Source organism: Onthophagus taurus, chromosome 7 (assembly GCF_036711975.1).
Source record: "Onthophagus taurus isolate NC chromosome 7, IU_Otau_3.0, whole genome shotgun sequence".
Lineage (NCBI taxonomy): Eukaryota > Metazoa > Arthropoda > Insecta > Coleoptera > Scarabaeidae > Onthophagus > Onthophagus taurus.
In genome coordinates, this window is record NC_091972.1 from 28,646,889 (window position 1) to 28,662,272 (window position 15,384).

The window sequence follows — 15,384 nt, forward strand, 5'->3', positions numbered from 1 at the left end:
TGCGTTGTAATATCGACAAGTTGTTAATTCTTTCATCAATTTTGAGAAAATTATTTTATTTTTACTCATCGGATTGGTTGGTGTTGTGAGTGTGACGTCATATCGAAACTTTTAATTAAATTTTCCGTAAGTTTTTCACTTTTGCGCACTTTTTTAACGTTACTCTAACGGCGTATTCAGGTCATTTCCTATCGACTAAAAAAAAATTCATTTCGGTGGTAAATGGGAGGTTGGAGTCCGATCTGTAAAAACTCATTTTAAGGAGAGTTTACAAAGGTTTTAGTTCAAATAGAAGCTGTTCTTAAGGTACCGTTTCTGATTAGTAGGGTCTACTAATTACGATGTTTGAACTCCAGGTCATTTTCTAATTATAACTTTTACGAAGAATGGTTGAAAATTTCTGGAAAAATTGGCAGAAATTTTAAACAATTGTTCCTTTCTGCAAGCGACTGATCTTGTAGGTTTCTTTTGTTTTATTTAGGGTAATTTTGTATGTATTATGTTCCTCCCATCTATGGATGTCGTTACCCCATTTACTTATTTTTATTAATTTTTCGTGTTGATTCAAATTTTAAAAGTTAATTATTATTTTTTTTCTTCTTCAATCTTTAATTTTGTAAATTTATTAGGAAATAATTTAGAGAAATTTTAGTAAAGAGACGTCTTCCTCTTTATCACCAGACTTCGTAAAGAGAAGAAGCGTGAGTGAAAGTTATTAGTTCGACATTTTGGAATACGACTTTTGTTAAGTTGAATTTAAGAAAAACACTTCTTCAGAAACATGGCATCCGAAACGTCAAACATTTTTTCAAAAGACGCATAGCTTTACCCGAAAGCCTTCGTACTTATATTATCAACCTTTATGAGGAGGATATTATCAAACAAATTAACGATCTCGACAACTTATGTACAACTTACAAGGATCGCACTTACATATATTACCTACTATTAACTTAAAAATATTGTAAATTGCAATAATATTCTTTATTCAGATACTCATTTTTGGTTCTGAAAAGAACCGGTTGTTGTTTGGTAGGGAGGGGGATGTTTATATCGCCATTTATTTGGAACTTGTGTACTTAGTAACAGCCTTGGTGCCTTCGCTTACAGCGTGCTTTGCCAATTCTCCAGGTAACAGAAGTCTGACGGCAGTCTGGATTTCTCGACTGGTGATCGTTGATCTTTTGTTGTAATGAGCCAAACGGGATGCTTCAGCGGCTATCCTCTCGAAGATATCGTTCACAAAACTGTTCATTATACTCATAGCTTTGCTCGAAATACCGGTATCGGGATGAACTTGTTTCAATACCTTGTAAATGTAAATAGCGTAGCTTTCCTTTCTCTTGCGTTTCTTCTTCTTATCGGTTTTCGATATATTTTTCTGCGCTTTACCCGCCTTTTTGGCTGCTTTCCCACTAGTTTTCGGTGGCATTGTTGTTGTTCGTTGATTAGTTAATAAAATTTATCGGCGATAAGACTATTGACAGTAACGACAGTACACTACAGTAAGTATGCAGTGTTATAAAAATGGCCTGTTTTTGCCGTTTATAAAGTGGTAGCGTCGTATCAGTAGGTGACGCCTCCCGTTGCTACCGCTTGGCTGACGGCCGCTATTGGTCGAATCGTCGGCGCAGTTGGGTATATATATTTGAAAAACCTGTATTCCGCTCAGCTCTGTATTGAAACGTTGTCGACAACGATATCGTTTACATTGAAACATTTTGTTGAAGATTTCGGCACGCTACCAAGTCAACTAATTGTAAGCCATGTCGGGTCGAGGAAAAGGTGGAAAAGTTAAAGGGAAAGCAAAGTCCAGATCCAGTCGTGCAGGATTACAATTTCCTGTTGGTCGTATTCATCGATTGTTGAGGAAGGGCAATTACGCGGAACGCGTAGGGGCCGGAGCTCCCGTATATTTAGCGGCCGTAATGGAGTATTTGGCAGCCGAAGTTCTCGAGTTGGCCGGTAACGCTGCGAGAGACAACAAAAAGACCCGTATCATCCCTAGACATTTACAACTGGCCATACGTAACGACGAAGAATTGAATAAATTACTATCGGGAGTGACGATTGCTCAAGGAGGTGTACTTCCGAACATTCAAGCTGTTTTGTTACCTAAGAAGACCGAGAAAAAACCTTAATTTAGTTACAACTTGGCCACACCATATTAACAAAACGGCCCTTCTCAGGGCCACAAAAAATATAGTCGAATAATGAACTATCGATGCCTGCTGCGGTGGTGTAATTGTATCAAGTTTTTGAATGTAACAGTATTGTTAATTCTAAATAACTCTTAAGTGATAAACTTACCGAAAAATAACTTTCGATTTTTAAAGTTTCGATGTGACGTCATCAACAACACTGACGACGTATTTTCACAGCACCACGGTTAACACATCTTGCGCGGGCACTTTGCCGCCAAAGTGTTACCGTGTAGCGGGCATCAATACCATGCAAAACGAGTTTAGTCGCTTAGCGCTAAAGATGTGAAATCCGCGCAAGATGTGTTAACACTGGTCGTATTAATTATTTTTTCCACATCCACGCACACAACACCAATAAGTAAAAATGAAACTTGTTGATATATACTATGACGCATATTTTCGGGTTTTCGACGTACAATGACTAAATCGTCTTTATTTACCGTCTACCTGCTTGTTCGTGTGGATCTGCATGTTAAAGTTTTTTTTTTCAACGGACCATCCAACCCGACATTTTCAGGTAGATGGTAAATAATGACATTCTAGTCGTTGTGCGTATTTCACCCGAAAATATACGTTGTAACAAAAACAAATTGTTAATTCTGTCATATATTGTTAACGTGTTACGTATAAGAACGAACGAACACCCTACTCATAGATTCTTCGAGTTTTGAATATAACAAACAACATGGTGTTTTTTCATAAGTTATAATAGTTAAGATAAGTTCGTTCCAACCGAACAACCGTACAAATTTGCCCCGTTCCTGTACGCGTACACGACTAATTTACGACTTTCTTTTGCGCATGTTCGTTGGAACGGAACCCTGCCGAGAATTGGCGCTGCAAGCACAGTTTACCATTTTAAACGAAATTCATTTACTTATTTTTTTAACAATAATGAACTAAAAAAACGTAATAGCGGTAATAGTAGAAAAATGAAATAAAGATATGCATGTGTTTACAATTATTTGCAATTATTTTTCTTTTTTTTTCTTCCTCCCTACATAAACTGTTTTAAACTCAAACTTATTATATTTTTTTTTTCTGGACGTTTTTGCAATACAGAATTTTATGTATTTTTTTTTGTATTTTAGCGAAATAAAGATATTATTATTATTATGTGTTTACATATTTATTGATTAATTTATCTATAAAAGTTATCATAAAACATGCATAATATGAAATAAAAGTTGTTAAAAATTTGTTAAACAAAATACCCGAAACATGTAAAAGAATAGAAAATAATCCAAATATACGCTTTCATAGTAAACATAACCATAACAGATACTAACAGACAGGCTGCACAAATGGAAAAGATCCGAAATTACAACCACCATAAATTGTATACCTTCGCTTCTCTGCGGTTAAGGGTATTTAACCATTTCTACCTAAGACGAGACCGAGAACCCTGCATAGTTTAGAAAGTCAGGAAAGTCAATGAATTTCTTTGAGTTCATTATACTTAACTGTATTGGTCAGTAAACTATATAATAATAATATTAATAACATCGAAAACGTAAGCCTAAAGGCCGAACTAAGTCAGAATCAATATCTGATTCTTCTAAATTATGCATATGCCGTGCACGATTTGTGTGAACCCAAAAGATACCTCTTTATTTATGACTTGTTTATGTGCACCATCATAAAACTATTGCCCTTTCTATTGTTAAGGGTCTTTTACAGCCGTATCGTAATTCCGGATCTTGGTGTGGACGACTATACATGAACTTGTCTGACGGTCGTTGGAATATAAATCAGAATAACATAATATTCTGTGGTTGGAACGCGACAAAACGTCGCGGACCAGTCCACGGTTCAGTCGGACCGTGGCAGCACCTTTCAACTGAGCAGGATTGCGGCCGTCAATTGGTAGTTTGAAGTGTGGTTGAAACGAACCTAATACATGTACATACACACATACATATGTATGTACGTAATTGTCCGGATTGTATGTGAAAATATTCTTTATCTTTCATAAATATAGTGGTTCTGAAAAGAACCGGGTGGTCATGTTGAATATAGAACAGTCGTCCTCAAAATTAAAATAGGTACATAATTTAAATTTCTTAACCCCCAAAGCCGTAGAGAGTACGACCTTGCCGCTTAAGGGCGTAAACGACGTCCATAGCAGTGACGGTTTTCCTTTTTGCGTGTTCAGTGTACGTGACAGCGTCGCGAATAACGTTCTCAAGGAAAACCTTTAAAACTCCTCGAGTTTCTTCGTAAATTAATCCTGAGATACGCTTTACACCGCCACGACGGGCAAGACGTCTGATGGCTGGTTTGGTGATGCCCTGGATGTTGTCACGGAGTACTTTGCGATGACGTTTGGCGCCTCCTTTCCCAAGACCTTTTCCTCCCTTTCCACGGCCAGTCATTTTTCTTTGATAATTCGATTTCCTTTTTATGTAAGTATAACGACAAACTAACAAGCACCGACTAGGGACTACCGTTTCCGGGATTTTTCGCGCCCTTATATAGTGGCGCAATGGACACGCCTACCGATTCTACGGCTCGACCAATCCGATGCAGTCACGTACACGGATATAAAGTAGCCTTCAACCGAGCGATCTCTCAGTTTACTTTGACAAACTATACCGTTCGATTTGCATACATACGTATCTCTCTGATCTCTTTCTTTATCGTCGTACGAATCCCGTTAATAATAAAGCAAAATGGCTCGTACGAAACAAACTGCTCGGAAATCTACCGGAGGTAAAGCGCCACGTAAACAACTCGCAACTAAAGCGGCAAGGAAAAGCGCCCCCGCTACTGGTGGTGTCAAGAAACCGCATCGTTACAGACCTGGAACCGTAGCTCTTCGAGAAATTCGTCGTTACCAGAAAAGTACCGAACTTCTGATTAGAAAGTTGCCCTTCCAACGTTTGGTTAGAGAAATTGCCCAAGATTTCAAAACCGACTTGCGATTTCAAAGCAGCGCCGTTATGGCTTTGCAAGAGGCGAGCGAAGCTTACTTGGTCGGACTCTTCGAAGATACGAACTTGTGTGCAATTCATGCAAAACGAGTAACCATCATGCCGAAAGACATTCAGCTTGCTAGGCGCATTCGCGGCGAAAGAGCCTAATTTGCATCATCTACAATCAATCAACCAAACCTTCCCAACACGACCGGTTCTTTTCAGAACCAATCACTTGTTTTATGAAAAAGAATTTTCGTTTTGCTCTCTTAAGTCTGTGAATTTTATGAAAGCAAAAATGCTGTTTCAGTATGGACTTCGGATAATGTACATTTTCTAGTTTCTAAACGTAATAGCGTGTAATATTTTTATGGTGACCTTTAAATAAGAATTCAATGTAAACTTAAGATGTAATCGAGAAAAATTAATTTCTTTTTTAATTTATATGAAATAAATTCAATTAAATAATTTAAACTTAATTTGCTTCCATATGCATTCAAATATTGATGATCACAACGAAGGTTGTAATGTTAGATATGTATGTATCTGATTCGCAATACGATTACAGTTACAGTGGTGCTTCGGAGTTCGTCGGTAATCCGTTCCTTAGAAACCGACGAACTCCGAACCGAATTATCCCATAAGAATTAATGGAAAATGAAGTACATCGGAAATAACTGACGGCAGTAGTTTCGTCTACGCAGAGTTTAGAGTTCTTCCGGTGAACTCGGCCCAAGCCTTATTCTTCAGTAGAACAGCTTGATTATAGTAGCTTATCCAGAAGTCCTTTAATATTATTTATTTATTTATTTATTTATTTATACAAATGGATACAGAACGGGACAAACCCTATAATACTGCATCACAACATTGACATAAAGAAATCAAACAGAAATATCAGCGCAATATAAGCCAGAAAAAATACATACAGAGACGCAAACCAAATGAAAATTATACAAAAAAATATAAAACAAAAAAAATATATATATATATGTATATAAGTAACAATTGACGAGTGAAATTCGATTAAATTCCGATTAAATTTAATGTAAAATTAGACAAACTATAATCAGACCAGTCCGGTCGGCGAGGCCAGTGCAGCAGTCGTAACCATACGTCTAAATACCGGATACGTGTACCGAAAAATGTCAATTGGGAAACGATCAGCCGCTCTTGCCATTCTCATCATTGGGGAGTGGAGGAACGCATTCGTACGCGCAGCCGGAGTGAAGAACAAAAAATTATATCGCAAATTTCTCGGTGCAACGTGAATATTAATCAAGCTAACGAGCCCGGCGCAATCACACTTATAATTAAAATAATATACACATATCACAGAGTGTTCCGTGACTCGACCGACAAACTTATACCATACACTCTGTGGGTCATTATGATCAAAAAATGGTATATCACATATATGTAGGTGAATTCCTCCTTGTTTCGGGGATTCCTCCAATTGATCCGTGGGTTGTACAAGGAAGGTCTTAGGTGACAGTCTTATGTCACCGTAATCCACCCAAATTCTGCTTCCAATTCTGCTCCTAAATCTGGTGAATGTGCCGGTGCATGATCGAGAATGACAACACATCGCGAGTTATCCATGCTTTAGCGTTAGAGCGCCACATCACTGGTAAACTGTCTTTGCGCACATTGAAAAGTTTAAATGCCCTAGGATTTTTTTTTGCTTTTTCGTCGGACCTTTGGGGGTGTCTATCGCTTTTGATGTTGCTTTTGTTGTCCCCTTTTCTTTGATATCTGTAGTGGAGGATTTCGCCGATCGTGATTTCGCCCACGCTCCCTTGCCCTTGGTCTGGATAAGAACACTCGAAACGGTGGCGGCTTTCAAGAATTTTTTTATGTACTTTTTGATTGCTTACAATGATGAACCGCCGCGCTCACCTAGATTCTTAATATCGCCGTTAACCATTTCTGATGTCGGTGGATGAGTTGGTGGTTTCGACTTCTGAATCTGCGCCTTTTTCGTTAACGACTCCATGGCTTTACCCTTTAATGGTGTGTAACGACAATATGACAACGGTAGAGTCGTTGATAATGAGTAAGAGAAGAAGTGTAGAGTTGAATGGCGTTATGAAAGTATTTAAGAGGGCGAAGAAAATGGGTAGGATAGTGGAATTGGGATGAGAGTTTCGAGATGATGTAGGGATGAGGAGAGCGGGTAAGGTGGTAAGGGTCAAGGGACGTGAGATAGGAGGGTAGAGTGGTCTATAGGTTTATGAAGGACAGACGGATGGATGGGTGGTGTGTGAGGTCAGTGAGGACAGCCTGCAGCATACCTTGCAAGAGTGTCCGAATGGGAGGAGAAGAGAGAGACAGAAGGTAAAGGAGAGTTGAATAGGATTATGGATGACAGCCATAATTCCATATGAATGATTTGTACTGGTTGGCGGCAGGAGCTGTGTTCGATTATGTAGCCCTAGTTTTTGGTGGGTTGCCTTGGTAGTGGATTCAGTAGTTGGGTGGAGGAGAAAACGCAGGTCTGTCGTCATCATACTTAATGCATGGTGACGTTGCATGGGCAACCTCCTCCTCAATAAGACCGGTTCTTTGCAAAACCAACAGATTATTCCCATTGTACTTAAATTTGCTCTGAAGTTTTAGGAGGGTTTGATATATTTGTAAGATAGAATTTTTTTTAACTTTTCACGTGGTCTTTGCCGAATTGTATTGTTTAGTTGTTGCGGTGTAATTTTATTTTTCTTCATTAATTCAATTTCAATAACTTTAACATGAATTTTGTTAGTTTAATGTGTTAATGCCGGGAGACCAACTTGCCAGGCTTAACCCTGACTTTTTAAATTGTTTTCCCTGCAGTAGGAATATGCAGGGAAAACTAAAAAATTACTCTGCATTATATGATCACTTCTTTAAGTATGATTGGTTTTTTGCTTTCCCATACCGATGTCAATGAGGCTTTGGATGCCTTCTATGATGCCATTTACTCCGTAAGTAATACACATGTCACTATTAAAACCAAATCTAATAATTCTTACCCACTGTGGTTTTCGGCGGAAATAAAGAGACATATTAATATTAAAAAATTTTATCACAAAAAATTGATCAAAACAAAAAAAATTGTATTTAACGAATTTAAGCGACTAAGGAGGTTATCAGCATACTGCTGGAGATGATTTGTTGTCCAGTTTTATGATCAGAGACTGCCGTTATATATTTGCTTGCCCTCTTAAATTTATTATTAACTTGTCCATTACCTCCTGTGAATTTCCTGCACGATGGAAACGATCAAGACTTGTGCCTGTTTATAAAAAGGATGATCGTACGTCCCTCTCAAACTATAGACCAATTTCGATAATTTCTAATTTTGCTAAACTATTTGAAAAGTTATTATATTCTTATATGTACACCGGCACACGCCCCTTTGTGTCAGCTTCCCAGCATGGTTTTGTTTCCGATCGCTCTACAATTACCAACATGGATACGATTTCCGAGTTTATCTGTAGCACCTTGGATAGACGTGGGCAAGTGGATGTTGTATACACTGCCTTTGATCTGATTGACCATAGAATTCTCTTGCATAAATTGAGCTCTTTCGTTCACTCTTACCTCAGGGGTTCCCCAGGGATCAAATTTGGGCCCTCTATTATTTGTTCTTTTCATAAATGGGGTAATAAAACGGGTATGCTGATGATATCAAGATCTTTGCCTAACTCTCATCGGAGGCAGATGCAGATAAGCTGCAGCACAACTTAAACACTAAGTGCTGCCAGCACTTTAAGTCGTATTGAGGAATACACGGATTTGGGGGTCCTCTTTGATGTAAGTCTTAATTTTAAAACACACATCAATAGTGTGTTCGGAGGCCTTTAGGTCCCTAGGTTTTGCGATGCGTATGTCTAAATATTTCACAAGTGTCAGCTTATTAAAGACCTTGTATTGTGCTTACGTTCTGAATTAGTTAGAATACGCTTGCCTGACTTGGAGTCCCTTATATGCGTATGAGTTCTTAAACCTTGATCGAGTCCATCGTAGATTCTTAAAATTTCTTTCTTACAAATCTGATAGAATTTACCCTGAGCGAGGTATACCACAAAATGATTTGCTTGCGCGACACAATATGGTTTCCTTGACGGACAGAAGAAATGCGTTTTATGAAAAGTTTCTACAAAAGCTTATCGAATATAACATCGATTGCTCTTTCATTCTTGACCGACTAGGGTTTGTTGTTCCAAGGAGTAACTCAAGAAATAGCTGCGTATTCGTCATTCCTTATGTCAAGACAAACATTATGAGACGGGCGCCAACATACACTCTCTGTAAAGTGGGCAACAGGATTCCAGACAGTCAGTGATCACCTGCATGTAAATTCACTTATTTGGTTTTTATTTTCTTTATAATTTGGTCAATTGTAAATTTCCTGAATTTTTGTTTTTTTTTTCTCACATACAGATACATATTATTGTATTATACATTATTGAATATATATTGTTATCCTTTTTTGGGCTATGCCTGTTGGGTAATAAAGGAATATTATTATATAATTATTTCCGAAAGCTTCTACATTGTAACGACTGTGATAACGGTCGTTCCTTTCTACGTAGTTTTCAATCGGACTTCAGCCTCTCATTTACCACCGAAATGATATGCAATTCGAAGTTCTTTCTGGCTTAAATTTCCTTTTTGTATATCTAGACGATATTCTAGTAGCCAGTCGCAATGAAGAAGAACATTATCTTCATTTACAACAATTATTTGAGATGATAAGTCGCCTTCATGTTTAATCGATATTGTCACCTAATTAACCTAAATACGTTGATTTTAACACGTCTTTAAAACATTTTTGCGGGACAAATCGCAGTATCTGCTTCATCTTTTCTGACATTCTTCTCTAAGCAAGCAACTCCAAATAATCCATTGAATTAAAATGATATTAATAACGGTCAAAACAAGTTTCGTCAATAAGCTAAAACATAATCAATATAAAACACAACACTTAATAACATTAACCAGGACTAAATATGTTTTCAACACTTAGATATGATAAAGCGAGTGAAAGGAAAAATATATGCATATGAACCATAGTGATCTACTACTATTAGTATAGAATAATAGAAATTAGATTTGATATACATAATTGGTATCATATTGAGCATATTAACCTAAGAACTAATCGCAATGAACGAATGACGAGTAAATGCGTAACGACCGACATTGACGGTGTGGACATAACACTCGAATATTTCACTTTTCACTCACGTGAAGGTATTTGCATGATACGAAACTTAGGAGAACTAAATTAAATTAAAATGTTATGTTAAAATGTTGTTAAATTAAAATTAATCCCTAAATTAGGGACACAACACACCACTTTTCTCGCGTTCTCGACGTCGTGTCGGCAATAATGTTCGAAACAAAGAGAAAACTCGCGACCCATGTGGAATTGCCGATCGCATCGTTCTTGTTTTAAGGATAAAAGCTTAGACATATTGATAAAATTTACACGCCCCGTGGTTTTAAAACGTTTAAGAAAGCTATTCTCCTTGAAAATACAGTCCGTTTTTACATACACGCGAAATTCGACGACACTAAAGTTTACGACGACGGTCACGTCAATGACATCTCATACTTTCAACCGCAGCTACACAACGAAATCGTACCGCCACAAGTAAAATTTTTACGTAGACGTTGAGTTAACTTCTTCCACTATACTGAAATACCTAACGGGAATATGTACGTCGCGACGCCAACACAAGCGGGCTCATTTTCTAGAACGTTGCGAACACGAGACAGCCGTTGTGATGCCAGCGGTGCGAACGGAGGAAAATCGACCTTCGATGGTTTTCGGCTTCGGTATGTACATTCAACGTTGGGTTCAATTTTCTGAGGAAAATGTTTGTGAATAACTTGTACGAAGTTGACGTTCGTGCACGTGAGCTTTTGTAAGAAATATTTTTGCTACAAACTGTCGCTACAATGACGGACGTGCAACAAACGGAACAGCACACCCGCGTATCTTCCGAAACGGAAAACACTACACCCGTAAAAAACGAAGCTGTCGGCGGTGGTTCCTCCTCCGATTCGTCGACGAAGAAAAAGAAAAGCCAGCGATCAAAAGCCACCCATCCACCTACATCCGAAATGGTGAATAATGCGATTAAGACTCTTCAAGAACGCAACGGTTCGTCGCTTCAAGCTATTAAAAAGTACATGGCTTCTAATTACAAAGTTGACGCTGAGAAGATGGCTCCGTTTATTAAGAAATTCCTGAAGACCGCCATCGCTGCAGGCGCTATTGTCCAAACTAAAGGTAAAGGTGCGTCAGGATCGTTTAAACTGCCATCGGCCTCTGCAAAAAAGTCTAGCAGAGCAAGGACTTCCTCCCTTAAAAATAAACCTGCCGCCGCCGTATCTAAAACGGCCAAAGCTCGAGCTATCTCTACGAAGAAATCCTCCTCACCTGCGAAGGCAAAAACAACGCTGGTATCCGGTTCCCCTGTTGTTGAAAGCAAAAAGAAGGCTGCGGTAAAAGCCAAAAAGTCGCCAACGGTCGGAGAAAAGAAAGTAACCAACTCTACTACTGCCGCAGTCAAAAAAACCACCACGGTTAGAAAAGCAGCATCAAAAGCTAAAAAAGTTACCAAGGGACCGACGAAAAAGCCGAAAGCGCCGAAACCTAAAATCGCCAAGAAAGTCGCTGGTGGTGCTGCACAATTGAAATCGTCGTCCACGAAAAAGAGAAGTTTACCAAAGAGAAAATGAGCTCTGCAGTTACAATTAAGGGCTTTCACACAAAGTGCCACACAAAGGCCCTTTTCAGGGCCAATAATGGTATAACGAAAAAGAATTCGAACATAATTTCAATTAGTTCCATTCGCAGTAGTTACCACTTGTGTGGTGGTAATTGAAAATTTTAAACAATTTTATTTCTGGAATAACCCAGAACGAAAATAAATTTAGAAAATATAATACAAAGTAACTACATAATACAATTACTAAACAGTTGATATTGGATTATACGTATAGATTAAAGAATTATTAAATTTACTTAGGCCTTCTGCACACGGAGACACACATCATAGACGCGTCGGTGCATGACGTTTCTTATACGGCTAAAGTTCTGCAAATGAAGGAGGCTTCTTTGTGGTTTCCACATTTGGTTGTTGGTTGGTAAGCAATAATACTTTGCCACCTCCAACAGAACTTCCAAACGACAAAATATTGTGAGACCATACCCCGAAAGAAATATTAATAATAAAATGCGAATTTTCAATTACAGACATAGTCAACACAGAAAACCTACAGAATATACGTTTAGAATGATGACTCAAAAATTTTAGATTTTTTTAATCGGCCTATACGAGTCCGAAAATATGAAATTATTATATTGATAATTTGCATGCGTTTTACACAATTTCATAAACAAAAAGATGGCACATTACACACATTATCGTGTAACATGAAAAATACTCAGAATTTTACGTAAAAGCCATAAATGCAACAAAAAATGATGGCGTTCCTACTTAAAAATGTCAACTTAGGCAAGGTATCTCAATTTTGGGACACCTGTACAAATCAATTTTATCTCAAAAAATGCGCGTTCAAAAATATAACACAGATAATGTCCAAGCCTTTTTTCTGGAAGAATATCCCCCGAATTTTTATCGAATTGAAGTAATATTGTATTTCATTTTTGGGTCTATTGCAGACTAAGCTTTTTCGCTACGATGTTTTCTAGAGTATTCTAGTAAAATATCCATTTTTACTATTATTATTATTTATACGGCGCGGCGTTCCCTCTACGCCAAGCAACCGACACTGCGTTGCACTGCCTACGCCACGCCACGGGCGAAATGCAGCTCACATGTTTAGACGAAGTCGCGACGCTGCGTCGCCATATGCAGATTATCATTTAAAAACACGTGAGATGCACTGAAGCGTACGTCGTCTTACAATCGTGTATAACGACGAGCAGCTCCTAAATTAATCACTATCTATAGTAACAAACAAAAAAAAATTACTATAACAAATCTCCAAAAAGATTCTCATCAAAAAATGAATTTAAACAAAATTATAACCTGAAAAGAGAAAAACATTAACACAAAAATTTAGTCTCAAAAAAATAAAATAATTAAAAAACTCGAGCAAACAGGTGAAAAAGAAAATAAACTTAATAATTATGATTCTATACAAAAATATTCAAACCTTATCTGGAAATCGTGTTCCTTCTTTTTTCATTTAATTTTTTTTGTTAATTTAATAAGCCGGAACAAAATCTGATCACGGCAATAACAATTGACCAGAATAGTGGTGTAGAACAGATCCGAACGATTCGAGAAAAAGATCTCCAAAACCAATCATGAGAACCTTCAATAAAAATTTCTACAATCACGCGGTTATTAATTAACACGCAAAAATTTAACAAGTGTACTACACTAGAGTGCGGGAAGTTAGCCCCCCATTTTTTGATTTTTAAATTTTTTATTGTTGTTCTAGATTGTTCTAGAGTTGTTCTACATTGTTCCAAAGCGGCAAATCGAAAAAATAAAAACTCCGCGAGAAAACCGAAAAAACAGGTTTTTTGACTAGCCCCCCATTTTTGGAAAAATCAAATTTTCTTTGTTGTTCTGGGTTGTTCTAGTAATTGTTCTAGAAAATCAAAATTATGGGTTACAGCATTACGAAGTTATAACTAAAAATAGGTTTGGCCGCCGAAATGTCTAGTTGATTGCTGTGACTATAGTTTTTCTATTATCAATTCCATATTACAAATATATACTTATTATAGCTAACGCAATGTGGAACAGCTATTATTTTCACTAGAACAACTCTTTAAAGGGCACTTTACTCTTTGAAAATTAAAGTTTTTGGAAGTTTCATTCAGTAATTCTTGTGTCAGCGGTTTTATATTATACAATAAGAATTAAAAAACATAGAACAACCTAAAATAACTCAAACTTTGTCGATTCAAATTGTTCCAGATGTGTTTTACGTTTAACACGGACATTAATTTTGCAAAATCACATATTTTTTGTTGCTCTAAATTGTTCTTGATGTTATAGGTACTTAAAATGTTTATTTAATCACTGCGGCATTAGTTCTTTTAAACTTTCATATTAAAAATTAGTACTTACAACAATTCAGAACAGCTGTTATTTTCACTAGAAAAACCTTAAATTTCAGTTGTTGTGATATTAAAAAACTAAAAAAATATGGAATAATCTAACCATCCTAATTTTCTAAAAATCGCAAGTTTCACCTTTCTCTTTAAACTTATAATAGTAAAACATAAGATGCGATTTAAAGTATATTTTATTTTGTATAAACTAAGTAATAAATTAATAAATAAACTAAACTAACAAATAAAACAATAACTATTCGATCAGTATTACTATATCAGTACAATAACTTATTCTAAGGTAAACTATAACTAAATAAACTAAATTATGTAAATAAACTAATATCATGGAATAATACGGTTACATCACTTTGCTCATTTATAAACGCACATTTATTATTATATATGCACATTTGTGCATTTATTTCAGTAGCTTTTTCAACTTGTACGGTTTTTTTTCGTAACTCATTAAATAATACAATAATCCAATTGGCATTATTGGGCACAAATGCCGGGTAGTGTCCTACATCATTCAAAGATTTCAAAGATTCAAAGACAAATTGCGTGCGTAATCACTCAATTTTGTTTTACTGTTCTCTCCATTCGTTGTTTCTATAAACAGACCACATTTTTTGCAATTGTTGCTTAGAGTTTGCATGTAGTTTTCTATTACTTGCTTTAGCTGTGCATAGCCAAATATTGTTACAATGTCAATGTCAATTGGTAAAATTATGTTTTTATGGAAAGTAACGTTTAAACAATTATTGCAGTTTTTAGTCCTACAATAACTAAATTCTTCTTTAAATAGTTGTGCGCAAAGAAACGCAATATTTGAAATAGCATTCACTATTATCACGCCAGCAATATTCTGGCTTCCAAAATAATTTATTCCTGTTAATAGTTCAGCTCTTTTTTTATATGTTGCTTTACTAGAACCGGTTTTTAAAAATAATTTTAGGAAACTAAAGCAATCTGTGCAAACATTCGCAACATGATTTCTAAATGAATTGTGTGTACGGGCAAATGCTAAACTATGAAATATACTGTCGAATCCGCAAGTATTTTGAACAATATATTTTTTATTGAAATAGATATTAATGAAACTTACTTATGAACTTATGAAAGAATTACTAACTGAAACTTCCAAAAATTTAAATTTTTAAAAAGTAAAGTG

General features: G+C 36.5%; 5 protein-coding genes across 5 annotated transcripts; 3 read left to right on the forward strand and 2 right to left on the reverse strand.

Moving 5' to 3' along the window:
- Positions 1 to 975: 975 nt before the first annotated feature.
- LOC139430605 (histone H2B) lies at positions 976 to 1,504 on the reverse strand. The gene has a single exon (XM_071197779.1). It carries the CDS (start codon positions 1,430 to 1,432, stop codon positions 1,061 to 1,063), a length of 372 nt encoding a protein of 123 aa, XP_071053880.1. The 5' UTR covers positions 1,433 to 1,504; the 3' UTR covers positions 976 to 1,060.
- Positions 1,505 to 1,683: 179 nt separating this feature from the next.
- LOC139430604 (histone H2A-like) lies at positions 1,684 to 3,318 on the forward strand. The gene has a single exon (XM_071197778.1). It carries the CDS (start codon positions 1,767 to 1,769, stop codon positions 2,139 to 2,141), a length of 375 nt encoding a protein of 124 aa, XP_071053879.1. The 5' UTR covers positions 1,684 to 1,766; the 3' UTR covers positions 2,142 to 3,318.
- Positions 3,319 to 4,182: 864 nt separating this feature from the next.
- LOC111419091 (histone H4) lies at positions 4,183 to 4,632 on the reverse strand. Its single transcript, XM_023051844.2, has one exon. It carries the CDS (start codon positions 4,577 to 4,579, stop codon positions 4,268 to 4,270), a length of 312 nt encoding a protein of 103 aa, XP_022907612.1. The 5' UTR covers positions 4,580 to 4,632; the 3' UTR covers positions 4,183 to 4,267.
- A 167-nt stretch (positions 4,633 to 4,799) lies between these two features.
- LOC139430603 (histone H3) lies at positions 4,800 to 5,593 on the forward strand. The gene has a single exon (XM_071197777.1). The coding sequence runs from the start codon at positions 4,877 to 4,879 to the stop codon at positions 5,285 to 5,287; it is 411 nt and encodes a 136-aa protein (XP_071053878.1). The 5' UTR covers positions 4,800 to 4,876; the 3' UTR covers positions 5,288 to 5,593.
- Positions 5,594 to 10,996: 5,403 nt separating this feature from the next.
- LOC111420994 (histone H1-like) lies at positions 10,997 to 12,092 on the forward strand. Its single transcript, XM_023054099.2, has one exon. It carries the CDS (start codon positions 11,069 to 11,071, stop codon positions 11,852 to 11,854), a length of 786 nt encoding a protein of 261 aa, XP_022909867.2. The 5' UTR covers positions 10,997 to 11,068; the 3' UTR covers positions 11,855 to 12,092.
- The last annotated feature ends 3,292 nt before the right edge of the window (positions 12,093 to 15,384 follow it).